Here is a 26,890-nt window from a genome sequence, read left to right as displayed (position 1 = left end):
GGCCTCCTCTCCCCAGCATGGATGGGACTGGCTGTCTCTGCCGGCTGCACTGACTCCTCTGTATGACGCTGTGTCCTGTTGGCTAATAAACCCGCTGTTCTCCTGCTGAGTGAGAGTCACTCCGGCCTGCGGACGGGTGCAGAGCTTGGGGGACCCCGGACCCCACCATACACCCCAAAGCCAAGGGTGGTCTCAGACCCCTTTGCACAGACGCGCAGGTTCCCCGCAGGTTACAGGTAAAGTGGCAGCTCTGCTCAGTCTCCCTGAGCACGATGCTCCACGTGGATCCAGGATTGCCAGGCGGCCTCGCTGGGGAAAACACCTATTTGCATGTCGCAGTTCACCCGTCCCACACATGACACCTGAGGTTCTTGGTCCTGCAGAGCCACTACCAAGGCCTCCCGTTCCAGCAGTGCACCGCCCCCCCGCCCCGACGTCACCACGTACCTGGCTGTGGTGGGCGCTGCAGAGGCAGGTGTTCGCTTTTGGCTGCTTGGGGGGATGAGGGTTGTGCCAGGGAGCAGGTGGAGTCACATGTCAGTCTGGCATCACAAGCCAGCACCACCACAATAGACAGGCCCTGGGACTCCCCAGTGCTGGGCTGGGACCCCTAGGGGACAGGCCGTGGGACCCCCCCCAAGTGCTGGGCTGGAATCCCCCAGGAGATGGTCCCCAGGACCCACCAGTGCTGGGCTGGGACGCCGCAAGAGACAGGTGCCAGGACCCACCAATGCTGGACTGGGACGCCCCCCCCAAGAGATGGGCCCCAGGACCCATCAGTGCTGGGCTGGGATGCCCCCCCACAAGAGACGGGCCCCATGACCCACAGTGCTGGGCTGGGACACCCCCCCCAAGAGACAGGCCCCCGGATCCACCAGTTTGGGGCTGGCACCCCCCAGGAGAGGGGCCACATGCAATGGGGCTGTGACCCCCAATTGTGAGACCAGCCTGGAGCCCCCTCCTGCCATCTCAGGGACTGAGGGCCCCCCCATGGCCCCACACCCCTTCCCTGTGTCTGTGACCCCCTGCAAGGTGCGCCGGGTCCCTGGAGCATCATCTTCCCTCAGCCAGCCTGTCTTTGGGCTGCTGCCCTCGCCTGCACCCCGACCTGCTCAGCTGTCTTTGGTGGCTGTCTCTTTAATGCTGTGATCAATAACCAGGACTCTACCAAATGTCAGTGTCTGAACAAAGGGAAAAGAGGGGGGTCAGGGCTGGGCCCTGCTCTCCCCTGCGGGGCAGCCCGGCCCGTGTGGGGACCCCCCACCCGCGGCCCTGCCACCATTTTGCGCTGGGCGGAGAGCGGGAGAGCGAACTCCCGGCGCTGCCTGTGCAGTGATGAAAAGCTTAAAAAATGCAAATTGCTGCATGCATGCCTGCTCCGTACAATGAGGGGGAGGCCGGCCCTGCCGCTCTGCTCGCCTCGCCTCAGTCAGCCCCAGCCGGCGCTGGCGCGGGGGGCTCCCCAGCTGTCGCCTCCGCCGGCCCGTGAGTAGCTGTGCCGCGTGCGGCCCACGCCAGCGCCCCCGCGGCCCCATGGCGAGGCGCCCGCCCTGCCTCCAGCGTGGGAGCAGGTGCCGTGCAGGTGGGGGCAGCGGGCCCAGTGTGGGGGGGGGCAGGGAAAAGTAACTCAACTTTTGCTGGGGCTCCCCGTTGGCGGGGGTAGAGGGGGTTCCTGGCCCGGTGGGCCTGCTCCCTAGGGCAGCCCTTTGTCTGGCAGGCGCGCGCCGGGGCCGGGGCCGGGGCCGGGGCCGGGGCTGGGGGTGGGGGGGTCTAGGTCTCAGGCCGGGGGCACAGGGTGCTGGGAGGCTGGGGCGCACAGGCTGGGCGGGGGGCACAGGGGCCAGCTGGAATGTGCTGCTTTGCATGAACACAAGTGGCACAAAGAAGTCAGGCGGGCGCTGCTGCTGCTGCTGCGGCTCCTTTTGTTCTCCGGGCTGCGGGAAGGGGCCGGGGGACAATCCCGCACTTGTCTGGGCTCCGGTGCGGGTGGGGGGGCACTCTCCCAGCTGGGGGCGCAGGGGCAAGGCCGGGCCGGGAAGGGCAACAGTTGCCGGGGCGTCCCAGGGGGGGCTGGACAGCCTCTCTCCCAGCGGCGGGGGGCAGATGGACTTAATCCTTCTTCTTTGGGCTGCTTTCACGCGGGGCCCAGAAGTTTGTGCAGCCGGCTGGGTGGGCGGGGGAGGGGATGCTGTGGATAAAGCCCTTGTGCAGGGCCGGCTGCCTCCCCCGCCCCTCGCTGGGACAGGTGCACGCCGGCGAGCAGAGCCAGCTGGGAAATGAGGGCCTGGCTGGGGCTCAGGGCTTAGCTGAGGCCTGGCGCTCCCCTCTCCTCTGGGCCGCTTCCCCGGCCATGTGGCACCTCGTCGGCCCCAGCAGGGAAGGGGAAAGACAACCACAGGGAGGGCAAACCCGCCATCTGCCAGGGACTCCTGGGGCCTGTGCAGGGCTGGTGCCGGCTCTGCGCAGGGCTTGGGATGCAGGAGCAGCAACCCAAGCCTGGGGCCTGCACGTACCCTGGGGCAGGGCCCTGTGTGGTGGCCCTGGGCAGGCACGGAGAGCCAGGGGCAGCCTGTGTGCGTGAAGACTAACCCTGGTGGTAGGACGCTGGGCAGGGAGTCCCAGCACCGTTAATGGCTGGGGGGTGGCCCTGCTAGAGCCCCATCCCCAGGGCGAGCTCCTACAACGGCTGAGAATGAGGAGGGGCTGGGAACGTTCCTTTGGGGAGAGACTGAAACCACAGGCCTGAGGCACCCGGTCTGGCAAAGAGGGGCGGGCAGCTGTTCCGACAGCGCGAGAACAGGGGACAAAGCGGGGGGGGCAGCTGTTCCGACAGCGCGAGAACAGGGGGCAAAGCGGGGAGGGGGGGGCAGCTGTTCCGACAGTGCGAGAACAGGGGGCAAAGCGGGGGGCAACTGTTCTGACAGCGCGAGAACAGGGGGCAAAGTGGGGGGCAACTGTTCCGACAGTGCGAGAACAGGGGGCAAAGCGGGGGGCAACTGTTCCGACAGTGCGAGAACAGGGGGCAAAGCGGGGGGGGCAGCCGTTCCAACACTGCGAGAACGGGGGACAAAGCAGGGGGGGCAGCTGTTCCGACAGCGTGAGAACAGGGGACAAAGCGGGGGGCAGCCATTCCAACACCCTAAGAATGGGGGACAAAGCGGGGGACAGCTGTTCCAACACAGCGAGAATGGGGCACAAAGCTGGGGCGGGGGCAGCCATTCCGACACCACGGGAACAGGGGCCAAAGCGGGGGGCAGCTGTTCTGACACCGTGAGAATGGGGGACAAAGCGGGGGGCAGCCATTCTGACAGTGCGAGAAGGGGGGACAAATCGCGGGGCAGCCGTTCTGACAGCGTGAGAATGGGGGGACAAAGCAAAGGGACAGCTGTTTCGGTGCTGTGAGAACGGGGGACAAGGCGGGGGGGCGGGAGCTGTTCCAACAACGTGAGAAGTGGGGGACAAAGCAGGGGGTAGCTATTCCGGCAATGCAGGAATGGGGGACAGGGCAGGGGGCAGCCGTTCAGCCAGGGCAGGGGGCAGCCGTTCAGACAGCACCAGAACGGGGGACAAAGCAGGGGGCCGCTGTTCCGACAGTGGGAGAATGGGGGGCAGCCATTCCAACACCATGAGAACAGGGGAGGCAAAGTTGGGGGGGAGCTGTTTTGACACCATGAGAACCAGGGGGGACAAAGCGAGGGGCAGCTGTTCTGACGCTGCGAGAACAGGGGACAAAGCAGGGGGCAGCGGTTCCAACACTGCAAGAACGGGGGACAAAGCAGGGGGACAGCCGTTCCGACACTGCGAGAACAGGGGACAAAGCGGGGGACAGCCGTTCTGACACCGCGAGAGACAGGGGACAAAGCAGGGGACAGCCGTTCCGACACTGCGAGAACAGGGGACAAAGCGGGGGACAGCCGTTCTGACACCGCGAGAGACGGGGGACAAACCGGAAGACAGCCATTCCAACACCATGAGAGCAGGGGACAAAGCGTGGGACAGCCGTTCCGACACCGTGAGAACAGGGGACAAAGCGGGGGACAGCCGTTCTGACACCGCGAGAGACAGGGGACAAAGCGGGGGACAGCCGTTCTGACACCGCGAGAGACAGGGGACAAAGCAGGGGACAGCCGTTCCGACACTGCGAGAACAGGGGACAAAGCGGGGGACAGCCGTTCTGACACCGCGAGAGACGGGGGACAAACCGGAAGACAGCCATTCCAACACCATGAGAGCAGGGGACAAAGCGTGGGACAGCCGTTCCGACACTGCGAGAACAGGGGACAAAGCGGGGGACAGCCGTTCTGACACCGCGAGAGACAGGGGACAAAGCAGGGGACAGCCGTTCCGACACTGCGAGAACAGGGGACAAAGCGGGGGACAGCCGTTCTGACACCGCGAGAGACGGGGGCAAACCGGAAGACAGCCATTCCAACACCATGAGAGCAGGGGACAAAGCGTGGGACAGCCGTTCCGACACCGTGAGAACAGGGCACAAAGCGGGGAACAGCTGTTCCGACACCGCAAGAGATGGGGGACAAAGTGGGGGACAGCCATTCCAACACCGCGAGAGCAGGGGACAAAGCGGGGAACAGCCATTCCAACACTGTGAGAACAGGGCACAAAGCGGGGAACAGCTGTTCCGACACCGCGAGAGATGGGGGACAAAGTCGGGGAGAGCCATTCCAACACCGCGAGAGCAGGGGACAAAGCGGGGAACAGCCATTCCAACACCGCGAGAGCAGGGGACAAAGTGGGGGACAGCCATTCCGACACTGTGAGAACAGGGCACAAAGTGGGGAACAACCGTTCCGACACCATGAGAGACGGGGGACAAAGCGGGGAACCGCCATTCTGACACCGCGAGAGCAGGGGACAAAGCGGGGAACCGCCGTTCTGACACTGTGAGAACAGGGGACAAAGCAGGGGGCAGCCATTCCAACAGGGTGAGAACGGTGGGGCGGGAGGAGACAGACACTGAAAGGCACTGTTTGCCCCACGCAGAGGAGAGGCGTCTGTGTGCCAGGCCTGCCGAGCCGGTGGAACAGGCTGTCTCCGCTGGCATGTTAGGGTGACAATGCCTCGTGCCAGCTGTGTGAGTGCTCCGGCTTGGCGTGTGAGGCAGGAACGGTCAGGATGAGCCCAGCAGGGCAGTTAAATCTGCACTGCTACTGCCCCAGTGCCAGCACCTGCCCCGGGGGGCAGAAGGGCTGGGCTGGAGGGCTGTAGCGCAGCCCTGCCCTGGCACTGCCTGTCGTTCTGTGGGGCCAGCTGCTCAGGCCAGGAGGTCACTGGGGTGCCAGAGGGTCTGGGCAGGGCAGGGCATAGCCAGCCTGGAGCAGAGCCCTGGCTCCTCGCTGTCCATGCCAAGTGGGGTGTGCCTCCAGGCTGCGTGCACGGAGCCCCTGGCCAGGCAACAGTACACGGGCCAATCGAGTCCAGTCCAGTCCAGTCACTAGGCCAACCCTGGCCTGGAAATGGGCTGGCTGAAGCCTCAAACTGTGGCCAGTCTCCCCTGGGGCTCACCCGGCACTGCCCGTGTGCCCTGGGACTCACCCTGGCACAGGCTGGGCAGGGGATGTACCACTGTCCGTCTGCCCTGGGGCTCACCCCAGCAGGGGCTGGGGGCGGGGGCGTAGGGGGATGTACCACTGCCCATCTGCCCTGGGGGGATGTACCTCTGCCCATCTGCCCTGTGGCTCACGCCGGCAGGGGCTGGGCAGCATAGGGGATGTACCACTGCCCGTCTCCACTGGAAGCCTCCCCCGAGTGCAGGCTGTGTGGGCTGGGAAGGGCTATGGGCCCCTCCCCCCACCCACAGAAAACCAGTTGTTTCCTTGTGAAGGTTTAAATTGGCATTTTCACAGCACAGCGTCGGAAGCCCCAGGGAAGCGTCTCCCTGTTTGGTGAGCGGCACCTGGGGTGTTTGCTCCGTGCCTTGCTGCTGCCCTTGGGGATGCTCCCTGCCAGCTCCTCTCCATGGTGCCCAGCTGCGCCTCCGCCTGCTGCCCCTCCAGACCAGCCCTGAAATGGTGCAGGTGGGCACAGCAGCTGCCCCAGGCATGGCAGGGAGCCTGCAGTGAGCTGCATGGCTGAGGGAAGTGTTCTCCTGGGGGACTGCCCCGGGCACTCTGCACACACAGGCAGCCCGCGCTGCAGCAGCTCTGCTGTGCTCTGGGTCCTCGGGTCGTGGCTGTGCCCGCCAGCTGGACCTGGTACTGACCAGGGAGCAAGGTGAAGGTGCAGTCGTTGCTAAGTAGAGGTTGGGCAGCTTTTTTCACAACTCCTCCTCGCACAGGCAGACCCAAGGCAGGAGGCGCCCAACTGCCTGGCTGCAACCGCACCCATCAGAGCTGAGAACACCGTTGTGTGTGGCCGCAGAGACTGGTGGCTGCCCGGCAGGGAAAGGAGTAGGTGGGATGTGCCTGACGCTGCCAGCATGCGGCCAAGGAGGGCGAGGGACATCCCCCAGCTCCTGGCAACTCTGGTCTGGGGAAAATTCCTGACAGTTGGTTTGATCCTGAGCAAGACCCACCAGTCAAGTGTCTACGGCAGAATTCGCTGGGCCAGCCACACCCAGGATTTCCTCGCCCGCTGGGGCTGATCCCTCCCATCCCACCAGATCCCTGCGACCAGCTGTGCAGGGGAGCGGGGAAATATCCCCCTGACCCCGCAGGAGCTGCAGCCCCAAAGCTGAGCCCTGTACTGTCCCCAGGCCTTGCCGCACCTCTCTCAAGTGACGTGTCCCTGGCAGCCTGGCCCGTGGCCTTTCAGAGTCAGGGTCCCGGCAGGCCCAGGGAGTCAGAGGCAAGGCTGAGTAAAGTCCTTTCAGCTTCAATCCCTGCGGGGGCCCTGCACCTGGGGCATCCTGGTGTGCTGGGGAAGGCCCAAAGGCCTCCAGGGTCCCAGGGAGAGTGGGCAGTCACTGGGCCAGGCAGAGCAGCAGCCTGGGGCTTGGGGCGGGGGCTGGGAGCACCTGCCCCAGGGGCCAAAGGGGGAGATGCAGGTCAGATCCCTCTTCCCAGCATCCAGAGATGGCAGCAGGGATCCCAGCGCTGGGGAGCTCTGCAGCAGGGAGCTGGGGGGGCCTCTGCTAGGCCTGGACAACTCTATCTGGGGACGTGTCCGGGGCGACTAGACCTGGGCTACAGATGTAAAATCCTGTGTAATTGGTTAACCTGTTACACGGTCGGCCTCCCCAGATGCTGCCCCCCCCGCCCACGGGCCGCCACACAGGGCTGCTCCGGCATGGCTGGACTGCCCCCACCTCGGGCAGCCCTGCAGGGCAGGCACAAGGACCTGACACTGGCATCAGGGATGGGCATCACCGTGTGACGCTGGTGTGGGGGAGGGGCAGGGACTTGCCGTGTGACACTAGTGTCAGGGTGCAGGAGGGAATCGCCGTGCGACACTAGTGTCAGGGCAGGGGAGGGAATCGCCGTGTGAATGACTGTGTGTGAATGTCAAAACAAAAAGCAGTCAAGTAGCACTTTAAAGACTAGCAAAATGGTTTGTTAGGTGAGCTTTCGTGGGACAGACCCACTTCTTCAGCCCAGAGCCAGACCAGAACAGACTCAATATTTGAGACACAGAGAACCACAAACAGTAAGCAAGGAGGACAAATCAGAAAAAGATAATCAAGGTGAGCAAATCAGAGAGTGGAGGGGTGGGGGGGAAGATCAAGAATTAGATTGAGCCAAGTATGCAGACAAGCCCCTATAGTGACTCAGAAAGTTCCCATCACGATTTAAACCATGTGTGTGAATGTGTGACTGTGTGTGAATGGCTGGCTAAATACAAAAGCAGCTTCCCCTCCCTTGGTGTTCACACCTCCAGATCAACTGCTGGTAGTAAGCCTCACCCTTGCTGACTGAGCTAACCTTGTTATCCCCACCCTTGCTCTGGCTTATTCATACCCGGCCCTGCAGATTTCCAAGACCAGCATCTGATGAAGTGAGTCTGTGCTCACGAAAGCTCATGCTCAAAACTTTTCTGTTAGTCTATAAGGTGCCACAGGATCCTTCGTTGCTGTGTGACACTAGTGTCAGCGCAGGGGGGGTAATCGCTGTGTGACACTAGTGTCAGGGTGCAGGAGGGAATTACTGTGTGACACTAGTGTCAGGGCAAGGGAGGGAATCGCTGTGTGACACTAGTGTCAGAGTGCAGGAGGGAATCGCCATGTGACACTAGTGTCAGGGCAGGGGAGGGAATCGCTGTGTGACACTAGTGTCAGAGTGCGGGAGGGAATCGCCGTGTGACACTAGTGTCAGGGTGCGGGAGGGAATCGCCGTGTCACACTAGTGTCAGGGTGGGGGGAGGGAATCACTGTGTGACACTAGTGTCAGGGTATGGGAGGGAATCGCCATGTGACACTAGTGTCAGGGTGGGGGGGGGAATTGCCCCATTACACTAGTGTCAGGGGAGGAGGGAACCACCGTGTGACACTAGTGTCAGGGCAGGGGAGGGAATTGCTGTGTGACACTAGTGTCAGGGAGGGGGAGGGAACCATCGTGTGACACTAGTGTCGGGGGGAGGGAATTGCCGTGTGACACTAGTGTCAGGGCAGGGGAGGGACTCGGTGTGTTACACTAGTGTCTGTGTGGGAAGGAATTGTCATGTGATATTAGTGTCAGGGCAGGGGAGGGAATCACCATGTGACACTAGTGTTGGGGGGGAATCGCCATGTGACACTAGTGTCAGGGTGTGGGAGGGAATCGCCGTGTGATATTAGTGTCAGAGTAGGGGAGGGAATCGCTGTGTGACACTAGTGTCGGGGGGAGGGAATTGCCGTGTGACACTAGTGTCAGGGCAGGGGAGGGAATCGCCGTGTGACACTAGTGTCAGGGTGTGGGAATTAATCGCCATGTGATATTAGTGTCAAAGCAGGGGAGGGAATCACCGTGTGAAACTAGTGTCAGGTTGGGGGGGGAATTGCCCCGTTACACTAGTGTCAGGGAGGGGGAGGGAACCACCGTGTGACACTAGTGTCAGGGCAGGGGAGGGAATCGCTGTGTGACACTAGTGTCGGGGGGGCTCACCATGTGACACTCGTGTCAGGGTGCAGGAGGGAATCGCTGTGTGATAGTAGTGTCAGAGCAAGGGAGGGAATCGCCGTGTGACACTAGTGTCAGGGTGCGGGAAGGAATCGCCTTGTGACACTAGTGTCAGGGCAGAGGAGGGAATCACCATGTGACACTAGTGTCAGGGTGTGGGAGAGAATCGCTGTGTGACACCAGTGTCAGAGCAGGGGGGAATCGCCATGTAACACTAGTGTCAGGGCAGGGGGGGGAATTGCCTCGTTACACTAGTGTCAGGGCAGGGGAGGGAATCGCTGTGTGACACTAGTGTTGGGGGAGAATCGCCGTGTGACACTCGTGTCAGGGTGTGGGAGGGAGTCGCCATGTGATATTAGTGTCAGAGCAAGGGAGGGAATTGCCGTATGTGATGGAGTGGGGGATACCTGTGTGTGTGTGTGTGGCTCACAGAGGGTGTGGGGCTCCTGCTGAGGGTAACCTTGATGACCAGGTAACACATTTGTACTGCAGACAAAGGAGGAGGTGGAGCCTGAGGGGTTTGAATTGGAACTGGGAGTTGGAAGCAGTTAGTCTGGGCTGGGAGAGAGAGAGAGACAGAGACAAAGGAGGGGGCCAGGCCCCAGCTCTGGGGGCCCCTCGGGGCCTCCTCTCCCCAACATGGATGGGACTGGCTGTCTCTGCCGGCTGTACTGACTCCTCTGTACGATGCTGTGTCCTGTCGGCTAATAAACCTGCTGTTTTCCTGCTGAGTGAGAGACTCTCCTGCCTGCAGACAGGGTGCAGAGCTTGGGGGACCCCAGAACCCCATCACACCGTGTGACACTAGTGTCAGGGTGCGGGAAGGAATAGCCGTGTGATATTAGTGTGAGAGCAGGGGAGGGAATCACCGTGTGACACTGGTGTTGGGGGGAGGGAATCGCCGTGTGACACTAGTGTTGGGGGGAATCGCCATGTGACACTCGTGTCAGGGTGGTGGAAGGAATCGCCGTGTGATATTAGTGTCAGAGCAGGGGAGGGAATCGCCGTGTGACACTAGTGTCAGGGTGCGGGAAGGAATTGCCGTGTGATATTAGTGTGAGAGCAGGGGAGGGAATCACCATGTGACACTTGTGTCAGGGTGTGGGAGGGAATCGCCGTGTGATATTAGTGTCAGAGCAGGGGAGGGAATTGCCATGTGATACTCGTGTCAGGGTGCGGAAGGGAATCGCTGTGTGATATTAGTGTCAGAGCAGGGGTGGGAATCACTGTGTGAACCTAGTGTCAGGGTGGGGGAGGGAATCACTGTGTGACACTAGTGTCAGGGTGCGGGAAGGAATCGCCGTGTGATATTAGTGTCAGAGCAGGGGAGGGAATCACCGTGTGAAACTAGTATTAGGACGGTGGGGGGGGAATCGCCCCATTACACTAGTGTCAGGACGGGGAGGGAATCACTGTGACACTAGTGTCAGGGTGCAGGAGGGAATTGCTGTGTGACACTAGTGTCAGGGCAGGGGAAGGACTCGGTGTGTTACACTAGTGTCTGTGTGGGAAGGAATTGTCATGTGATAGTGTCAGGGCAGGGGAGGGAATCACCATGTGACACTTGTGTCAGGGTGTGGGAGGGAATCGCCGTGTGATATTAGTGTCAGAGCAGGGGAGGGAATTGCCATGTGATACTCGTGTCAGGGTGCGGAAGGGAATCGCTGTGTGATATTAGTGTCAGAGCAGGGGTGGGAATCACTGTGTGAACCTAGTGTCAGGGTGGGGGAGGGAATCACTGTGTGACACTAGTGTCAGGGTGCGGGAAGGAATCGCCGTGTGATATTAGTGTCAGAGCAGGGGAGGGAATCACCGTGTGAAACTAGTATTAGGACGGTGGGGGGGGAATCGCCCCATTACACTAGTGTCAGGACGGGGAGGGAATCACTGTGACACTAGTGTCAGGGTGCAGGAGGGAATTGCTGTGTGACACTAGTGTCAGGGCAGGGGAAGGACTCGGTGTGTTACACTAGTGTCTGTGTGGGAAGGAATTGTCATGTGATAGTGTCAGGGCAGGGGAGGGAATCACCATGTGACACTAGTGTCAGGGGGAATCGCCATGTGACACTAGTGTCAGGGTGTGGGAGGGAATCGCCGTGTGATATTAGTGTCAGAGTAGGGGAGGGAATCGCCATGTGACACCATTGTCAGAGCAGGGGAGGGAATCACCATGTGACACTAGTGTCGGGGTGGGGGGGGAATCGCCGTGTGACACTAGTGTCAGGGTGTGGGAGGGAATCACCATGTGATATTAGTGTGAGAGCGGGGGAGGGAATCGCCGTGTGACACCAGTGTCAGGGTGCGGGAGGGAGTTGCCGTGTGACGCTGGTTTGTGTTTGCCTGATGCTGATGTCTCATAGCAGCCATAATGAGGTCTCAGGCTGGTGCAGTGTGATCTGCTGGCTGTGGGTATAAGATGCAAAAGGATGCTGTGCCTTCCCTGGGCCTTACTGCTTAACCTCCCCTTCCTATTCCTGTTCTGACATCTCCTGTTGGCTCCCACGCAGGCTAGAGCAGCTTTGTGAGTCTTCCCCAGACTGTAGCTAGCTTACGTCACAGGGAAAAGCCATCGTGCCTGGCACATCACGCCACATAACATTGAGCCAGTCCAAGAGCCATTAAGTGGGAGTGAACCCATTTCACAGTCCTGTGCCAAGCCAGGGGTATACACTGCCAGTGTCTCAACTTACTGAGCAAGACAGTTGTGGATACTGTAATAGTGTAGCACGTGCCTTAAATATTACATCGGTTTGTTGCTAACTATTATAAAAATCGCATCTCCCAAAAACCCATGCGTAGCACAGCTGAGCATCCAGCGTTCGCCTTAAAGGCTTGGCTCTTAGACATACAGGTTTTTAAGTAAATTCTTAACAAGACCACCCTGATCTAAAATTCACCATTTCACTACTATAGTGTGAAATCTTGCTTTCAAGGTCTTCCTGTCCACCTCTGCTCTCCTTTCACCCGCTGCGGAGGAGAGCTCTGAAAGGGATAACATCCCTTATCTTCCAGATAGCTCCACAAATGAGTTTCCCTTTCTTTACTTCTGACTTTTTGATGAGTTAGTTTTAAGAGAACCCTCTACCTCAGTCAGTACCTTGGCATAAAATCCTTGGTTATGCCTAAAATCTGGAAACATATTTTAACATAAACATACCGTGTAAGTACCAGAGGGGTAGCCATCTCAGGCTGTGTCTTCAAAAACAGCAAGAAGTTCAGTGGCACCTTATAGACTAATTGATAACTTGGAGCATAAGCTTTTGTGGGCAAAGACCCGCTTCGTCAGATCCATGAGTGGGAGTGGAGTGTTTCAGGGGAGGGTTTAAAGAGTGGGGTCCCAGTAAAAGGGATGGCCAGGGCTGACAAGGTCTGTTCAGTCACGGAGGATGTGGCCCAATATCAGCAGTTAATGTGGAGCTGTTTGAACATCAAGAAAGGAGAAAACAGGTCTGTTCAGACAGGGAGGATGTGGCTGGTTAGCAGTAGCTAAGGCAAAGGTGTGAACATCAACTGAGGAGAAACTGCTTTTGTAATTGGTCAGCCACTCAGTCTCTGTTCAGTCCTTGGTTGATGGAGTCAAATTTGCAAATGAATTGCAGCTCTGAAGTTTCTCTTTGGAGTCGGTTTCTGAAGTTTTTTTGTTGTAGGACTGCAACTTTTAAATCTGTTACTTAGTGTCCAGGGAGATTGAAGTGTTCTCCTACAGGTTTTCGTATGTTACCATTCCTGATGTCTGATGTATGTCCATTTATTCTTTTACGTAGAGACTGTCCAGTTTGGCCAATGTAAATTGCAGTGGGGCATTGCTGGCACATGATGGCACATATTGTATTGGTAGATGTGCAGGGAAAGGAGCCCCTGATGGTGTGGTTGGTGTTAGGTCTTGTGATGATACTGCTGGTGTAGATACGTGAGCTGAGTTGGCAGTGAGGTTTGTTGCAGGGATTGGTTCCAGGTTTAGAGTTACTGTGTTGTGGTCTATAGTTGCCAGTGAGAATTTGTTTAAGGTTGGCAGGCTGTCTGTAGGTGAGGACAGGCCTGCCTCCCAAGGTCTGTGAGAGCAAAGGATCGCTGTCCAGGATGGGTTGGAGATTGCTGGATGGAAGCTGCAGTGAAAACACTGTCCCCCCCACACTTGTGAATCTGATGAATCGGGTCTTTGTGCACGAAAATTTATGCTTCCAAATACAGTATGATGAAATTTCATAAAGGTCTATTGTTATGGAGCTCACACAAAATAAATGACCATTCCCTTTTCCTAAAAGCAATGAACTTTGTTATGAACACCTTAACCCGCTCTGACTGATTAATTTAAAATGTCTTTGTTTTGGTGAGTTTAAATATGTAGTAATCAGGAATGATTACAGGGAAAGGCTCAAGCATATATTTAAAACATAAAGTCAGCTTAGCTATATCAGTGAAGAAAATGTAAAACAGAGAAGAGCTGCATTGTGTATCCATATTATTTACCATTGTGTTCAGCAGGACAGCTGACTTGCCCTTACTGCGAAGCTTTCGGAAGTAAATCTCTGACAAACTTCAGGGTATATCAAATCCCTGGTGCCTGGCCATTTTTATTCCCAAATTTTGTGCTTTGCGTCAGGTGTTTTCAGATGTCCAGTCCTCCCAGTCTCCTTGCAGTGGAAGATGTGCTGTTTTCTTTAGGAAGAAATGTTAGAGGCGTGTTGTGTTGTGTTTTGTTTTGTTGTGTTTTGTTTTGTTTAAATATTTGCTGCATTGGGTTTCAGGGATTTGGCTGGCAGGGGCGAGCAGAGAGTGGGTGAGGGAGATTGGGGGCCTGGGCAGAGCAGGGCTGGAGGTACAGGGCCGGCCAGGGCTACAGGGAACTTGCCTCCCCAAGCAGCAGCTTCACCCAAGCTGCTGGCCATGGCCAGCTACAGAGCCACCCTACACTTCCTGTGATGGAGCCCTGAGCCCTGCTGGCTGAGGCACTGACGGCCTTAAAATTCAATGTGAGAGCTGCAAGTTACAGAGAAGCCCCCAGTCACAATAGTGCACACAGAAAGTGCCCTACCCCAGGCTGCCACAGGCAGGGAAACACTCTGGGGGCTCTGACAAGCTGAGCCAGAGAAAACCCTTCCCTGCCCAGACATGGGGATAGGTGAGCCCTGGAGCTGCTGTGAGCCTGGCTGAGGGGATGGATCAATGACCTGGACGAGGGGAGGGATTGCGGATGACACTCAGCTGGGGGAGAAGCAGATGTGCTGGAAGGTCGGGACAGGGTCCAGGGAGACCTAGACAGATTGGAGAGTTGGGCCAAAAGAAATCCGATGAGGTTCAACAAGGAGACACGCGGAGTCCTGCCCTTGAGGTGGAAGAATCCCAAGCACTGTTACAGGCTGGGGACCCACTGGCTCAGCAGCAGCGCAGCAGAAAGGGACCCGGGGATTATAGTGGATGAGAGGCTGGACATGAGACAACAGGGTGTCCTTGTAGCCCAGAAGGCTATTAGGGTGTATTAGGACGAGCATTTCCAGCAGATCTAGAGTAGTTCTGCCTTGTTAGTGGCACTGCCTCTGCCACCCCTGTGAATCCCCTTGTTTGGGGCCCTGCCTCAGTCACCCCTGTGAATCCCCTTGTTTGGGGCCCTGCCTCTGCCACCCCTGTGAATCCCCTTGTTTGGGGCCCTGCCTCAGTCACCCCTGTGAATCCCCCTTGTTTGGGGCACTGCCTCTGCCACCCCTGTGAATCCCCTTGTTTGGGGCCCTGCCTCAGTCACCCCTGTGAATCCCCCTTGTTTGGGGCACTGCCTCTGCCACCCCTGTGAATTCCCCTTGTTTGGGGCCCTGCCTCAGTCACCCCTGTGAATCCCCTTGTTTGGGGTCCTGCCTCTGCCAGCCCTGTGAATCCCCCTTGTTTGGGGCCCTGCCTCAGTCACCCCTGTGAATTCCCCTTGTTTAGGGCACTGCCTCTGCCAGCCCTGTGAATCCCCCTTGTTTAGGGTCCTGCCTCAGTCACCCCTGTGAATCCCCTTGTTTGGGGCACTGCCTCTGCCACCCCTGTGAATCCCCCTTGTTTGGGGCCCTGCCTCAGTCACCCCTGTGAATTCCCCTTGTTTGGGGCCCTGCCTCTGCCACCCCTGTGAATCCCCCTTGTTTGGGGCCCTGCCTCTGCCACCCCTGTGAATCCCCCTTGTTTGGGGTCCTGCCTCAGTCACCCCTGTGAATCCCCTTGTTTGGGGCACTGCCTCAGTCACCCCTGTGAATCCCCCTTGTTTGGGGCCCTGCCTCAGTCACCCCTGTGAATTCCCCTTGTTTGGGGCCCTGCCTCAGTCACCCCTGTGAATCCCCCTTGTTTGGGGCCCTGCCTCAGTCACCCCTGTGAATCCCCCTTGTTTGGGACCCTGCCTCAGTCACCCCTGTGAATCCCCCTTGTTTGGGGTCCTGCCTCTGCCAGCCCTGTGAATCCCCCTTGTTTAGGGCCCTGCCTCCGTCACCCCTGTGAATCCCCTTGTTTGGGGTCCTGCCTCCGTCACCCCTGTGAATTCCCCTTGTTTGGGGTCCTGCCTCAGTCACCCCTGTGAATCCCCCTTGTTTGGGGCCCTGCCTCAGTCACCCCTGTGAATTCCCCTTGTTTGGGGCCCTGCCTCAGTCACCCCTGTGAATCCCCCTTGTTTGGGGTCCTGCCTCAGTCACCCCTGTGAATCCCCCTTGTTTGGGGCCCTGCCTCAGTCACCCCTGTGAATCCCCCTTGTTTGGGGCCCTGCCTCAGTCACCCCTGTGAATTCCCCTTGTTTGGGGCCCTGCCTCAGTCACCCCTGTGAATCCCCCTTGTTTAGGGCACTGCCTCAGTCACCCCTGTGAATTCCCCTTGTTTGGGGTCCTGCCTCAGTCACCCCTGTGAATCCCCCTTGTTTGGGGCACTGCCTCTGCCACCCCTGTGAATCCCCCTTGTTTGGGGTCCTGCCTCAGTCACCCCTGTGAATCCCCCTTGTTTAGGGCACTGCCTCAGTCATCCCTGTGAATTCCCCTTGTTTGGGGTCCTGCCTCAGTCACCCCTGTGAATCCCCCTTGTTTGGGGCACTGCCTCTGCCACCCCTGTGAATCCCCCTTGTTTAGGGCACTGCCTCAGTCACCCCTGTGAATTCCCCTTGTTAGTGGCACTGCCTCTGCCAGCCCTGTGAATCCCCCTTGTTTGGGGCCCTGCCTCAGTCACCCCTGTGAATTCCCCTTGTTTGGGGCCCTGCCTCAGTCACCCCTGTGAATTCCCCTTGTTTAGGGCACTGCCTCAGTCACCCCTGTGAATTCCCCTTGTTTGGGGTCCTGCCTCAGTCACCCCTGTGAATCCCCCTTGTTTGGGGTCCTGCCTCAGTCACCCCTGTGAATTCCCCTTGTTAGTGGCACTGCCTCTGCCAGCCCTGTGAATCCCCCTTGTTTGGGGCCCTGCCTCAGTCACCCCTGTGAATTCCCCTTGTTTGGGGCCCTGCCTCAGTCACCCCTGTGAATCCCCCTTGTTTAGGGCACTGCCTCTGCCACCCCTGTGAATCCCCCTTGTTTGGGGTCCTGCCTCAGTCACCCCTGTGAATCCCCCTTGTTTAGGGCACTGCCTCAGTCATCCCTGTGAATTCCCCTTGTTTGGGGTCCTGCCTCAGTCACCCCTGTGAATCCCCCTTGTTTGGGGCACTGCCTCTGCCACCCCTGTGAATCCCCCTTGTTTGGGGTCCTGCCTCAGTCACCCCTGTGAATCCCCCTTGTTTGGGACACTGCCTTTGCCACCCCTGTGAATCCCCTTTGTTTGGGGTCCTGCCTCCCTCACCCCTGTGAATCCCCTTTGTTTGGGGTCCTGCCTCCGTCACCCCTGTGAATCCCCCTTGTTAGTGGCACTGCCTCAGTCACCCCTGTGAATCCCCCTTGTTTGGGGTCCTGCCTCCGTCACCCCTGTGAATCCCCCTTGTTAGAGGCACTGCCTCTGCCACCCCTGTGAATCCCCCTTGTTTGGGGTCCTGCCTCTGCCACCCCTGTGAATTCCCCTTGTTTGGGGTCCTGCCTCAGTCACCCCTGTGAATCCCCCTTGTTTGGGGCATTGAGCTCACACCCTGTGTGCTGCTTTGGGAGGCATTCCAGCCTCCTCCCCTTTCGGCTCCCCGAGCCCCTTCGACCTGTCGTCTTCCTTTTCGCTGTCCCTGCGCTTTTGGACTCAGGCCCCCTGCCCAGTGTTCCCCACAGTGATCCCTTGGGCATGAGTCCATGAGCGGTGGAGTCCGTCCCAGCACGTCACCTTATTCTCTTGCAGCTGGTGCCGCTGGCTGCTGGGTTTGAAGATGCCTCCGGCCCCACCCCCTCGGCTGCCCCTGCCCTGCTGATCGAGCACACCGCAGCATGTGATCCCTGCACCATGGAGGTGAGTGCTTGTGTGCCGGCGTGTGGGGTCCCCCGGCCCTGCACCCCATTCGCAGGCAGCTGGGCCTCTCATCTGGCACAGAGAACAGAAGGTTATTGAGAGACGGGGCACAGCGCAGAACAGACTGGTCAGCACAGGAACCAGAGGCCATCAGTACAAAGTGTCTTGGGAAGGGGGGCCCAGAGGGGTCCCCGAGCCAGGCCCTGGCCCCCTTCCTCCCTCTTCAGCCACACCAGGCTGCCTCACTCACCAGCCCAGTTCCCCTTTAAAGCAGCCAAGCCCCCCACTCCCGCCTTTGTCCTGTTTCCCAGGGGAGGAAAGGGTCACCTGGTTGTCTAGGTTATGGAGGGCCTGGAGGGCCATTGAGCCATTATCACACCAAGGCTGTGTCTACACGTGCCCCAAACTTCGAAATGGCCATGCAAATGGCCATTTCGAAGTTTACTAATGAAGCGCTGAAATGCATATTCAGCGCTTCATTAGCATGCGGGCGGCAGCCGCGCTTCGAAATTGACGCTCCTTGCCACCGCGCGGCGCGTCCAGACGGGGCTCCTTTTCGAAAGGATGCCGCCTACTTCGAAGTCCCCTTATTCCCATGAGCTCATGGGGGGCTCTGGTAGTACCCCGCCATCCCAATGAAGGCCTGGACCTGCTTCTTAGTCTGAGGCACTGGGCAGTCTCTGACGGTCTCCACTTTAGCCGGCTCTGGCTTTAAGCAGCTGCCGCCCACCTTGTGGCCCAGGTAGGTCACCTCAGCCATCCCCACCTGGCACTTCCCTGCATTGATAATCAGCCCGGCCTTCTGGAGTCAGTCCAGCACCTGCTTGACCTGGGACACATGGTCCTCCCATGTCTGGCTGAAGATGCAAATGTCGTCCATGTAAGCCAGGGCGAAACCTTCTGCCACCCCTCAGCAGCTGGTCCACCAGGCTCTGGAAGGTGGCCAGTGCCCCACTGGGACTGCAAGTCAGGACCAGGACCTCATGAGAGCCGCACCGCGGTGAGCAACGCCAATTTGAGCTGGGTATCTTGGTCCAATGGCACTTGCCAGGACCCCTTGGGGAGGTCTATAGTGGTGAGGTAGCGGGCTCCACCGAGCTTGTCCAGGACGGTGTCAGGCCTGGGCATGGGTAAGCATCCAACAAGGTGCTGGCATTGAGGTTGTGATAGTCCACACAAAACTGTCCTGGCCCATCCTTTTGGGGACCAGCACCACGGGAGAGGCAGGGGTTGGCGGACAGTTGGATAACCCCCAGAGCCCGAATGACCTGGCTCTCCCGTTCTATGTCCTGAGCCGTCTTCCCTGTGGCTCTGAACAGCTCGCACTTGAGAGGAGTGTGGGCACCTGTCTCTGTTCGCTGGACAGCCAAGTCAGTGCGTCTGGGTCTGTCAGAGAACAGCTGTCGGTGTGAATGCAGCACCTCCCCGGCCTCTGTCTGTGGGGCAGGAGTCAGCTGGTCAGAGAGAGGCCAGGTCTAGCTGCACCCGGACCTCCCCTTTGCATGTGGGCACCCATTCTGGGTATAGGAATCCCTTTTCCCACAGGAATCCCTCCCTGCAGCCCTCCCCCACATGTCCCAGGGATGGGCTGAGGCCAGCCAGGTCCCTCAGCTTCTGCGAGGAGGGATCTTTCTGCAGCTCGGCCTGGGAAGGGATGGGAACCTGTTCCCTCTCTCTGCCTGGGTCCAGGGACACCGGACTGGCAAGCCCAGCTCTAGCGGGGTAGGATCCTGTAGCTCCAGCTGGGAGCCCTCCCCCAGACCAGGGCAGAGCACCCCTCGGTTTCTCTGGCTATCAGTCAGGACCAGAGCACTGTGGGGTTCACCTGGCCAGTTCTCCAGGTCACTTTCCCATCAGCACCTCAGCAGGCAAGTGATGGTGCATGCCCACCTCCTAGAAGCTCTGTAATGCGGTTCAGGGGTCCCCAGGCTCTGCACCCCGTCCGCAGGCAGGAGTGACTCTCACTCATCCGAACAGTGGCTGTGTCAGTCACACTGGGGGTTGTTCCCCCCAGCGATGGGCTGTGTCGCTGTGTCAGTCACACTGGGGGCAGCTACCCCCACAACCTCACAGCGATGGGCTGGGGTCTGCAGCCTCCTGCTGTGCGGCTGTGTCTGTCACTCTCCGGGCCGAACTCAGCGTGGTTTCCTGGCCTGGGCTCGTCTCTCAGGACTCTCCAACCGGTGGGCGCTGGGAGGCGGCTGGTAACCGCTGCCTCCCCTCTCATCCCTGCAGGCGCTGGGCCCGCGGTCGCCATCCCCCCAGAAGGCTGTGGACTCCAGCCCCGCCAGCAGCGCAGCCCTGCCGTCCCCCCCGCTGCCGCAGGAGCCTCCACCGTCCCCCGGCCTGGCCGAGAACCCGGCCTTCAACCGCGAGCTGGACCTGCAGCGCTACTTCAACGGGCCGGGCCCGGCGCTGGGGGTGGGTGGCGGCCGCCGGGCCCGGCCCTTCCCCTGCGCCGTCTGCGGCAAGCGCTTCCGCTTCAACAGCATCCTGGCGCTGCACACGCGGATCCACGCCCGTGCCACACCCTTCACCTGCCCCTACTGCGGGCACCGAGCCGCCCAGCGTGGCCTCCTGCGCCTGCACCTGCGCTCCCACCGCCCCGAGGCCTGCGCCCGCCTCAGCCAGCAGAGCCGCCTGCTGCTGGAGCTGGAGGAGCGGGCGCTGCTGCGCCATGGGCCGCCCGCCGCCAGCGAGGGTGAGGAGGAGGAGGAGGAGGAGGAGGAGGAAGAAGAGGAAGAGCCGCCCCCGCCCGCCCCACCGCCCGCTCCACCACCTGCCCCCCCGGCACCGCAGCCCCCGCCCACCTTCCGCTGCCCCTTCTGCAAGGGCAAGTTCCGGACGGCGGGCGAGCGGGAGCGGCACCTGCGCATCCTGCACCAGCCCTACAAGTGCGGGCAGTGCCCCTTCGCCGCCACCCAGGAGGCCGAGCTGCAGCGGCACAGCCGGGAGGCCCACGGCCCACCCGCCGCCCCGGCGCCCCCGGCTGAGTTCCGGTGCCCGGTGTGCAGCCAGGCCTTCACCCAGTCCTGGTTCCTCAAGGGTCACATGCGCAAGCACAAGGACTCCTTCGACCACAAGTGCCAGGTCTGCGGGCGCTGCTTCAAGGAGCCCTGGTTCCTCAAGAACCACATGAAGGTGCATCTCAGCAAGCTGGGTCTGCCGGGGGAGCGGGCGCCCGGCGGGGGCCCCACGCCGCCCCGCGGGCAGAGGCCGCCCTACGAGGCGCTGTACCCCGCCTTCCTGCCGGCCCCCGAGAAGGCCGAGCCGGGCTCCTGCCTGGCGTACCTGGAGCTGCGCCCGCCGGGCGAGGCCAGCTGTGCCGAGCGGCTGCAGGCCACGGCCCGGGCAGTGGAGAGCGGGCAGGAGGCGGCGGCCCGGCTGTGGGGGGAGCGCCGGCGGCCAGGCGGGGGTCCAGCGCCCCGGGACGAGGACCAGCACCGCTGCCCCGACTGCGCCCGGGCCTTCGCCACCTACCAGCAGCTGGCCTTGCACAGCCGCAGCCACCGGCTGCAGGACGGCAACTGGGCCCGGGGCCCAGCCCTGGGGGCTCTGGCCTCACTTCACGCGGCCGCCGGACACGGGCTGCCCACGGACACCAGCGGTGGTTCCAGCATGGGTCCTGGCTGGAGCGTGGCCCTGCCCAGCCCGGGGGCACAAGGTGTGTACGGCCCCCAGACCCCCAACTGCCCACCCCACAGCCCTTCCCCATTGCAACCCTCCCCCAAAAGCCCCCAGGACCACAGCCCTGCCCGGCTCAGGGTGTGTACGGCCCCCAGACCCCCACCTGCCCACAGCCCCTCCCCATTGCAAGCCTCCCCCGAAAGCCCCCGGGACCAGGGCCCTGCCTGGCTCAGGGGTGTGTACAGCCCCCAGACCCTCACCTGCCCACAGCCCCACCCCATTGCAACCCTCCCCCGAAAGCCCCCGGGACCACGGCCCTGCCCGGCTCAGGGGTGTGTACGGCCCCCAGACCCCCACCTGCCCACAGCCCCTCCCCATTGCAAGCCTCCCCCAAAAGCCCCCGGGACCACGGCCCTGCCTGGCTCAGGGGTGTGTACAGCCCCCAGACCCCCACCTGCCCACAGCCCCACCCCATTGCAACCCTCCCCCGAAAGCCCCCGGGACCAGGGCCCTGCCTGGCTCAGGGGTGTGTACAGCCCCCAGACCCCCACCTGCCCACAGCCCCTCCCCATTGCAACCCTCCCCCAAAAGCCCCTGGAACCACGGCCCTGCCTGGCTCGGGGTGTGTCTGTCCCCCCACATCAGTTCCCCACCCCCCTTGTCCTGCACCACAGCACTGCCCAGCTGGGGGATACATGGTGAGTACCTACCCCACAGTCCCCGCTTGTCCCTGCCACCTGCACGTCCCTTGGCCTCCTCGCTGGCCTGCAGCCCTGTCTCCTGTCTCAGGCCATCCCTTCTGTCTGTGCAGAGGAGAAGGGGCTGCGCGGGGGAGCCCTGCGCCCAGATGGGGCCCGCGGTGCATCAGGCAAGGACTGTCCCTACTGTGGGAAAACCTTCCGCTCCTCCCACCACCTCAAGGTGCACTTGCGTGTCCACACAGGTGAGCTGGTGCGGGTGGGGCAGGGAGCTGCCAGGCTCTCTCCGGCTGGCCGGCGCCATGCCGCACACGGAGCCCTGGTCTGGCGGTGCCGTGCAGCACCCGCGCTGGCTGCAGGCGGGGCAGCCTGGCTGGTTCCATCCCTGGGCCACGGAGCAGGCTGCAGCCGGATGACACCCTGGCGTGGGCTCCGGCTGGGGGCGACGGGGCCACTGCAGAAGGGGCAGCCATGGGCCTACGTCCATGTGTTGTGTACGCGGTGGGCTGGGACGGCTGGGCCACCCGGCCTGGGAGCCAGGGACAAGGCGGCTGCAAAGTTGCAACTGGTTTGCAGCAGAGAAACTGGCCCCTGTGGGAAACCACAAATGTCAGCCCAGCGTGGCCAGCGTCTCGACTTGTCCCCACCTGCGCACCCCTGGAGCGCTGACTGCCCAGCACCGCATTGCCTGGGCTTGGGGCACAGGCGGGGGTTGGTAGTGGGGTGGGAGGAACTGGGAGAAAGTGAAACACCCCAGGGAGCCAGGAGGGCCTGTCTCGGTTTGTCCGTCTGCACATCTGTGTTTGTGTCCCTGTCCATCTGTCCTGCTAGTAGCGTAGCGTGTGTGCACTCCGTGTGCGTGTCTACGGAAGGCATGTGCCATGTGCATTTGTAGTGTGCATGAGTAATGTGTGTACAGTGTGTGCCAGAGTGGTGTGTATGAACAGTGTGTGTGAGGAGTGTGCATGGACAGTGTGTGTGTAGTGTACGTGCACAGTGTATGCGTGAGTAGTGTGCATGCAGTGTGTGCATGTAGTGTGAATGCACATTGTGTGAGTAATGTGTACACACCTTGTGCATGAGTAGTGTACATTAAGTGTGTGCAAGGAGTGTGCATGCACAGTGTGTGTGTAGTGTGCATGCACAGTGTGTGTGTGAGTAGTGTGCATGAACAGTGTGCATGTAGTGTGCATGCAGTGTGTCCATGAGTAGTGTCCATAAACAGTGTGTGTGTAGTGTGCATGCCTGTAGAGTGTATACATATGTGCGCAGTGGCCACAAACTGTGTGTCCTGTGTGCATGCTGTGTTCATGGAGTGGACATGTAGGTAGCTTGCATGTAGTGTAGCATGTGCACATGGCATACATGTGCCTATAGAGTGCGTACAGCATGAGTGGGAGTGCCTGTAGCATACCTGCGTCACGTGCATGCAGGTAGCATGTGCGAATTATATATGTGCCTGTGGCGTACACGTATCACGTACCTGCGTGTAGCATGCGTGCAGTGTCAGTGCCTGTGGCGTACACGTATCACGTACCTGCGTGTAGCATGCGTGAAGTGTCATTGCCTGTGGTGTACACATATCACATACCTGCATGTAATGTGTGTGCAGTGTCAGTGCCTGTAGTGTACACATATCACGTACCTGTGTGCAGTGTGTGTGCAGTGTCGGTACCTGCATGTAGCGTGTGTGCAGTGTCGGTGCCTGTAGTGTACACGTATCACGTACCTGTGTGTAACATGTGTGCAGTGTTGGTGCCTGTAGTGTACACGTATTGCATACCTGCATGTAACGTGTGTGCAGTGTTGGTGCCTGTAGTGTACACGTATCGTGTACCTGCGTGTGTGCAGTGTCGGTGCCTGTAGTGTTCATGTATCATGTACCTGCATGTAGTGTGCATGCAGTGTCGGTGCCTGTAGTGTACACATATCACGTACGTGTGTGTAGCGTGTGTGCAGTGTTGGTGCCTGTAGCGTACACGTATCATGTACCTGCGTGTAGCTTGTGTGCGGTGTCGGTGCCTGTAGCGTACATGTATCACATACCCGTGTGTAGCTTGTGTGCAGTGTTGGTGCCTGTAGCGTACATGTATCACGTACCTGTGTGTAGCATGCATGCAGTGTGGGTGCCTGTAGTGTTCACGTATCATGTACCTGTGTGCAGTGTGCGTGCAGTGTCGGTGCCTGTAGTGTTCACGTATCATGTACCTGTGTGCAGTGTGCGTGCAGTGTCGGTGCCTGTAGTGTTCACGTATCATGTACCTGCGTGTAGCTTGTGTGCAGTGTTGGTGCCTGTAGTGTACACGTATCACGTACCTGTGTGTAACGTGCATGCAGTGTCGGTGCCTGTAGCGTACACGTATCACGTACCTGTGTGTAACGTGCATGCAGTGTCGGTACCTGTAGCGTACACGTATCACGTACCTGTGTGCAGCGTGCGTGCAGTGTCGGTGCCTGTAGCGTACACGTATCATGTACCTGCGTGTAGCATGCGTGCAGTGTCAGTGCCTGTAGCATACACGTATCACGTACCTGCGTGTAATGTACCTGCATCGTGTATATGCAGGTAACATGCAGGCCCAGCAAGCTCCCCCGGTGCGAAACGCAGCTGGTGCAGGCCCGGCCTGGCTCTGCCCCTGGCTGCATCTCCCGTGTATCCCGCCCTCATTCTCGCCTCGGTCACGGGGCTCCCCGGCACGCTCTGACGTCCCTCTCCTCTGGCAGGTGAGCGCCCCTACAAGTGCCCACACTGCGACTACGCTGGCACCCAGTCTGGCTCCCTCAAGTACCACCTGCAGCGCCACCACCGGGAGCAGAAGCCCAGCGCAGGCACAGATGGGGCCCCGTCCTTGGCGCTGCGGGGCCGCAGCAGCCCCGGTGCCCACAGCAAGCCACCCTCCTTCCCACCGGAGCTGCTGCTGCCAGGAGCTGAGAAGTACCACGGGGCTGTCCTGCCACAGGCCTGGGGCACGGCCAGCCAGGAGCACCCACCCCGGTCCTCCCGGCGCAAGCCGGCCTGCGCCAGCCGAGCCCTGCGCCCCGGCCGAGCCGACTTTGAGCCGCTGGACTTGTCACTGCGGCCGGCGCTGGAGGGGGAGCCGTCTGGGGAACCCACCCTGCACCGCTGCCTCTTCTGCCCCTTTGCCACCTCCGCCCTGCAGCTCATGGCCCTGCACCTGCAGGTCCACCACAGCCGCAAGGCCCGGGGGCGCCGGCCTGCTGCGGCCCCCCTCGCCAGGCCCCTCACCTGCCTGGGGCATGAAGGGGAGCAGCCCCCACCGCCCCAGGACCAGGGGCCTGGAGCCGGGGAGCAGCCCCCTGCCACCATGGCCCCCACATCCCACCAGCCCCCTGGAGCTCCCAGGGACATGGAGCTGAAGGAGAGGCAAGGGGAGCGGGAGCTGATGCTGGCTTGAGCTGGGGGTCCGGCTCTCCTGACGGGGCCTGGACACCTCAGTGCCTGGGAGGGGTAGAGACGTGACCCCCAGTGCTCCCACTAGTCGGAAGAGCCGGGCACAGGGGCCTGTAGGGTAGACGTGAAACACTAACACTGGGCGGGAGATCTCGCTAGCAGGTAGAGTGGTAGGGACAGTGAGCCAGCTGGGCCACGGGGTGGCTGGGGGGACACAGAGCCACTGAGGGGTTACACCAGCGAGGGGCAGAGCCGTGGGGAGCGGAGAGCCCCTGCTGCCCTGCACTGGCTCCAGCAGGCTGTGTCAGGCGCTCTGGCTGGCGGGAGCTGGTGGCTGGTGGGGGAGAGCTGAGTTGGGGTCCCCTGGCTGGTAGGGGCAGTGGATGGCAGGGAGCTGGGGGCTCTGGCTGGCAGATGCTCTTCCCTGGGGTTGTTTGGTAGTTTCCTAGTGTCTGTAGACTCTCCATTGTCAGTTCCAGTGTTGTTTTGCTGATGGAGGCCCTGGTGCAGGCCATGGGTCTGTCTAGCTCTGGGCCACGGAGGGCTGCCCACGAAGCGGTCCGGGGCAGAGGCAGCTGGTCCTTGCAGATGGGTGAGTGTCCCACCCTGGCCTGGTCACCATGGGGGCTCATGCTGCAGCTCACTCTCCTCAGCACTCGTGGCTGTGGCCTCCTCCTGCGGCCACCTGCTCGGCGCTGGGCCTTGTGTCCATCGTGGCAATGGTTCTCGTGGCAGCTGGACGATCCGTAGATTTCTCTATTTTTTTTATTCTTTTCTTGTAGAAAAATGGAAACTGGGAATAAAAAGATACTGAACAAATGGGATTGCTGCCCTCCCTGGAGGCTGGCGTACGTCTTTGATGGCAAACACCCCCACAGCCGTGGCCTGCAACTTGGGCCTGGCCCCCCCAAGTTCCATGGCCTAGCACCTCCCACAGGCTGTCCACGCCCAGGGACCTAGCTCAGTGGTTGGCTCTGCCCACATCCACAGGCCATAAGGCTTCTGTTGAACCCAACCCACCTATCCCTGCCCACCCTCCCGTGGTGTCCTCCTCCACGCACCCCAGCAATATCATTCCCAGAGCCCCCCATCATACTAACCCAACACACCGCTAGCTGCTTCGAACCCTCACTCATCCTCCAGCCACGTCCCCTCCAGCCATGTCAGTCAGCCACACACACCAGCCACGTCCCCTGCTAACCACTTCAAACACCCCCAGGCACATAACCCCTGCCACATAGTCATTCAAACATACCCAGCCACGTCAGTCAGCCACACACACCGGCCATGTCCCCTCCTAACCACTTCAAACACCCCCAGCCACATAACCCCTGCCACGTCAGTCACTCAAACGTACCCAGCCACGTCAGTCAGCCACACACACCGGCCACGTCCCCTCCTAACCACTTCAAACACCCCCAGCCACACAACCCCTGCCACGTCAGTCATTCAAACGTACCCAGCCACGTCAGTCAGCCACACACACCGGCCATGTCCCCTCCTAACCACTTCAAACACCCCCAGGCACACAACCCCTGCCACGTCAGGCACTCAAACGTACCCAGCCATGTCAGTCAGCCACACACACCGGCCACGTCCCCTCCTAACCACTTCAAACACCCCCAGCCACACAACCCCTGCCACGTCATACACGCACACCAGCTATGTCAGTCATCCATACACCGCTACTCATGCCAGTCACCCATACACACCCAGCCAAGAATGTCTCTCATACGTACCAA

General features: G+C 60.4%; 2 protein-coding genes across 3 annotated transcripts in view; one reads left to right on the top strand and one right to left on the bottom strand.

The window, feature by feature from the left end:
* Window positions 1-26,890, bottom strand: part of LOC142004534 (uncharacterized) — a 194,983-nt gene that overhangs the window by 129,692 nt on the left and 38,401 nt on the right. The gene's annotated exons all lie outside the window — the stretch shown is intronic.
* On the top strand, window positions 1,393-25,965 carry ZNF219 (zinc finger protein 219). Of its 2 annotated transcripts, none has more exons than XM_074982262.1 (5): window positions 1,393-1,582; window positions 17,304-17,411; window positions 19,647-21,075; window positions 21,850-21,981; window positions 24,461-25,965. In XM_074982262.1, the coding sequence occupies exons 2-5, from the start codon at window positions 17,406-17,408 to the stop codon at window positions 25,150-25,152; spliced, it is 2,259 nt and encodes a 752-aa protein (XP_074838363.1). In that variant the 5' UTR covers window positions 1,393-1,582; window positions 17,304-17,405; the 3' UTR covers window positions 25,153-25,965. The 2 variants fall into 2 exon arrangements, with proteins under 2 accessions (XP_074838363.1, XP_074838364.1); XM_074982263.1 differs by having other exon boundaries at window positions 1,397-1,485.

The sequence above is a fragment of the Carettochelys insculpta genome, chromosome 32, assembly GCF_033958435.1.
Source record: "Carettochelys insculpta isolate YL-2023 chromosome 32, ASM3395843v1, whole genome shotgun sequence".
NCBI lineage: Eukaryota > Metazoa > Chordata > Testudines > Carettochelyidae > Carettochelys > Carettochelys insculpta.
This window is presented reverse-complemented; position numbering and strand designations above follow the sequence as displayed.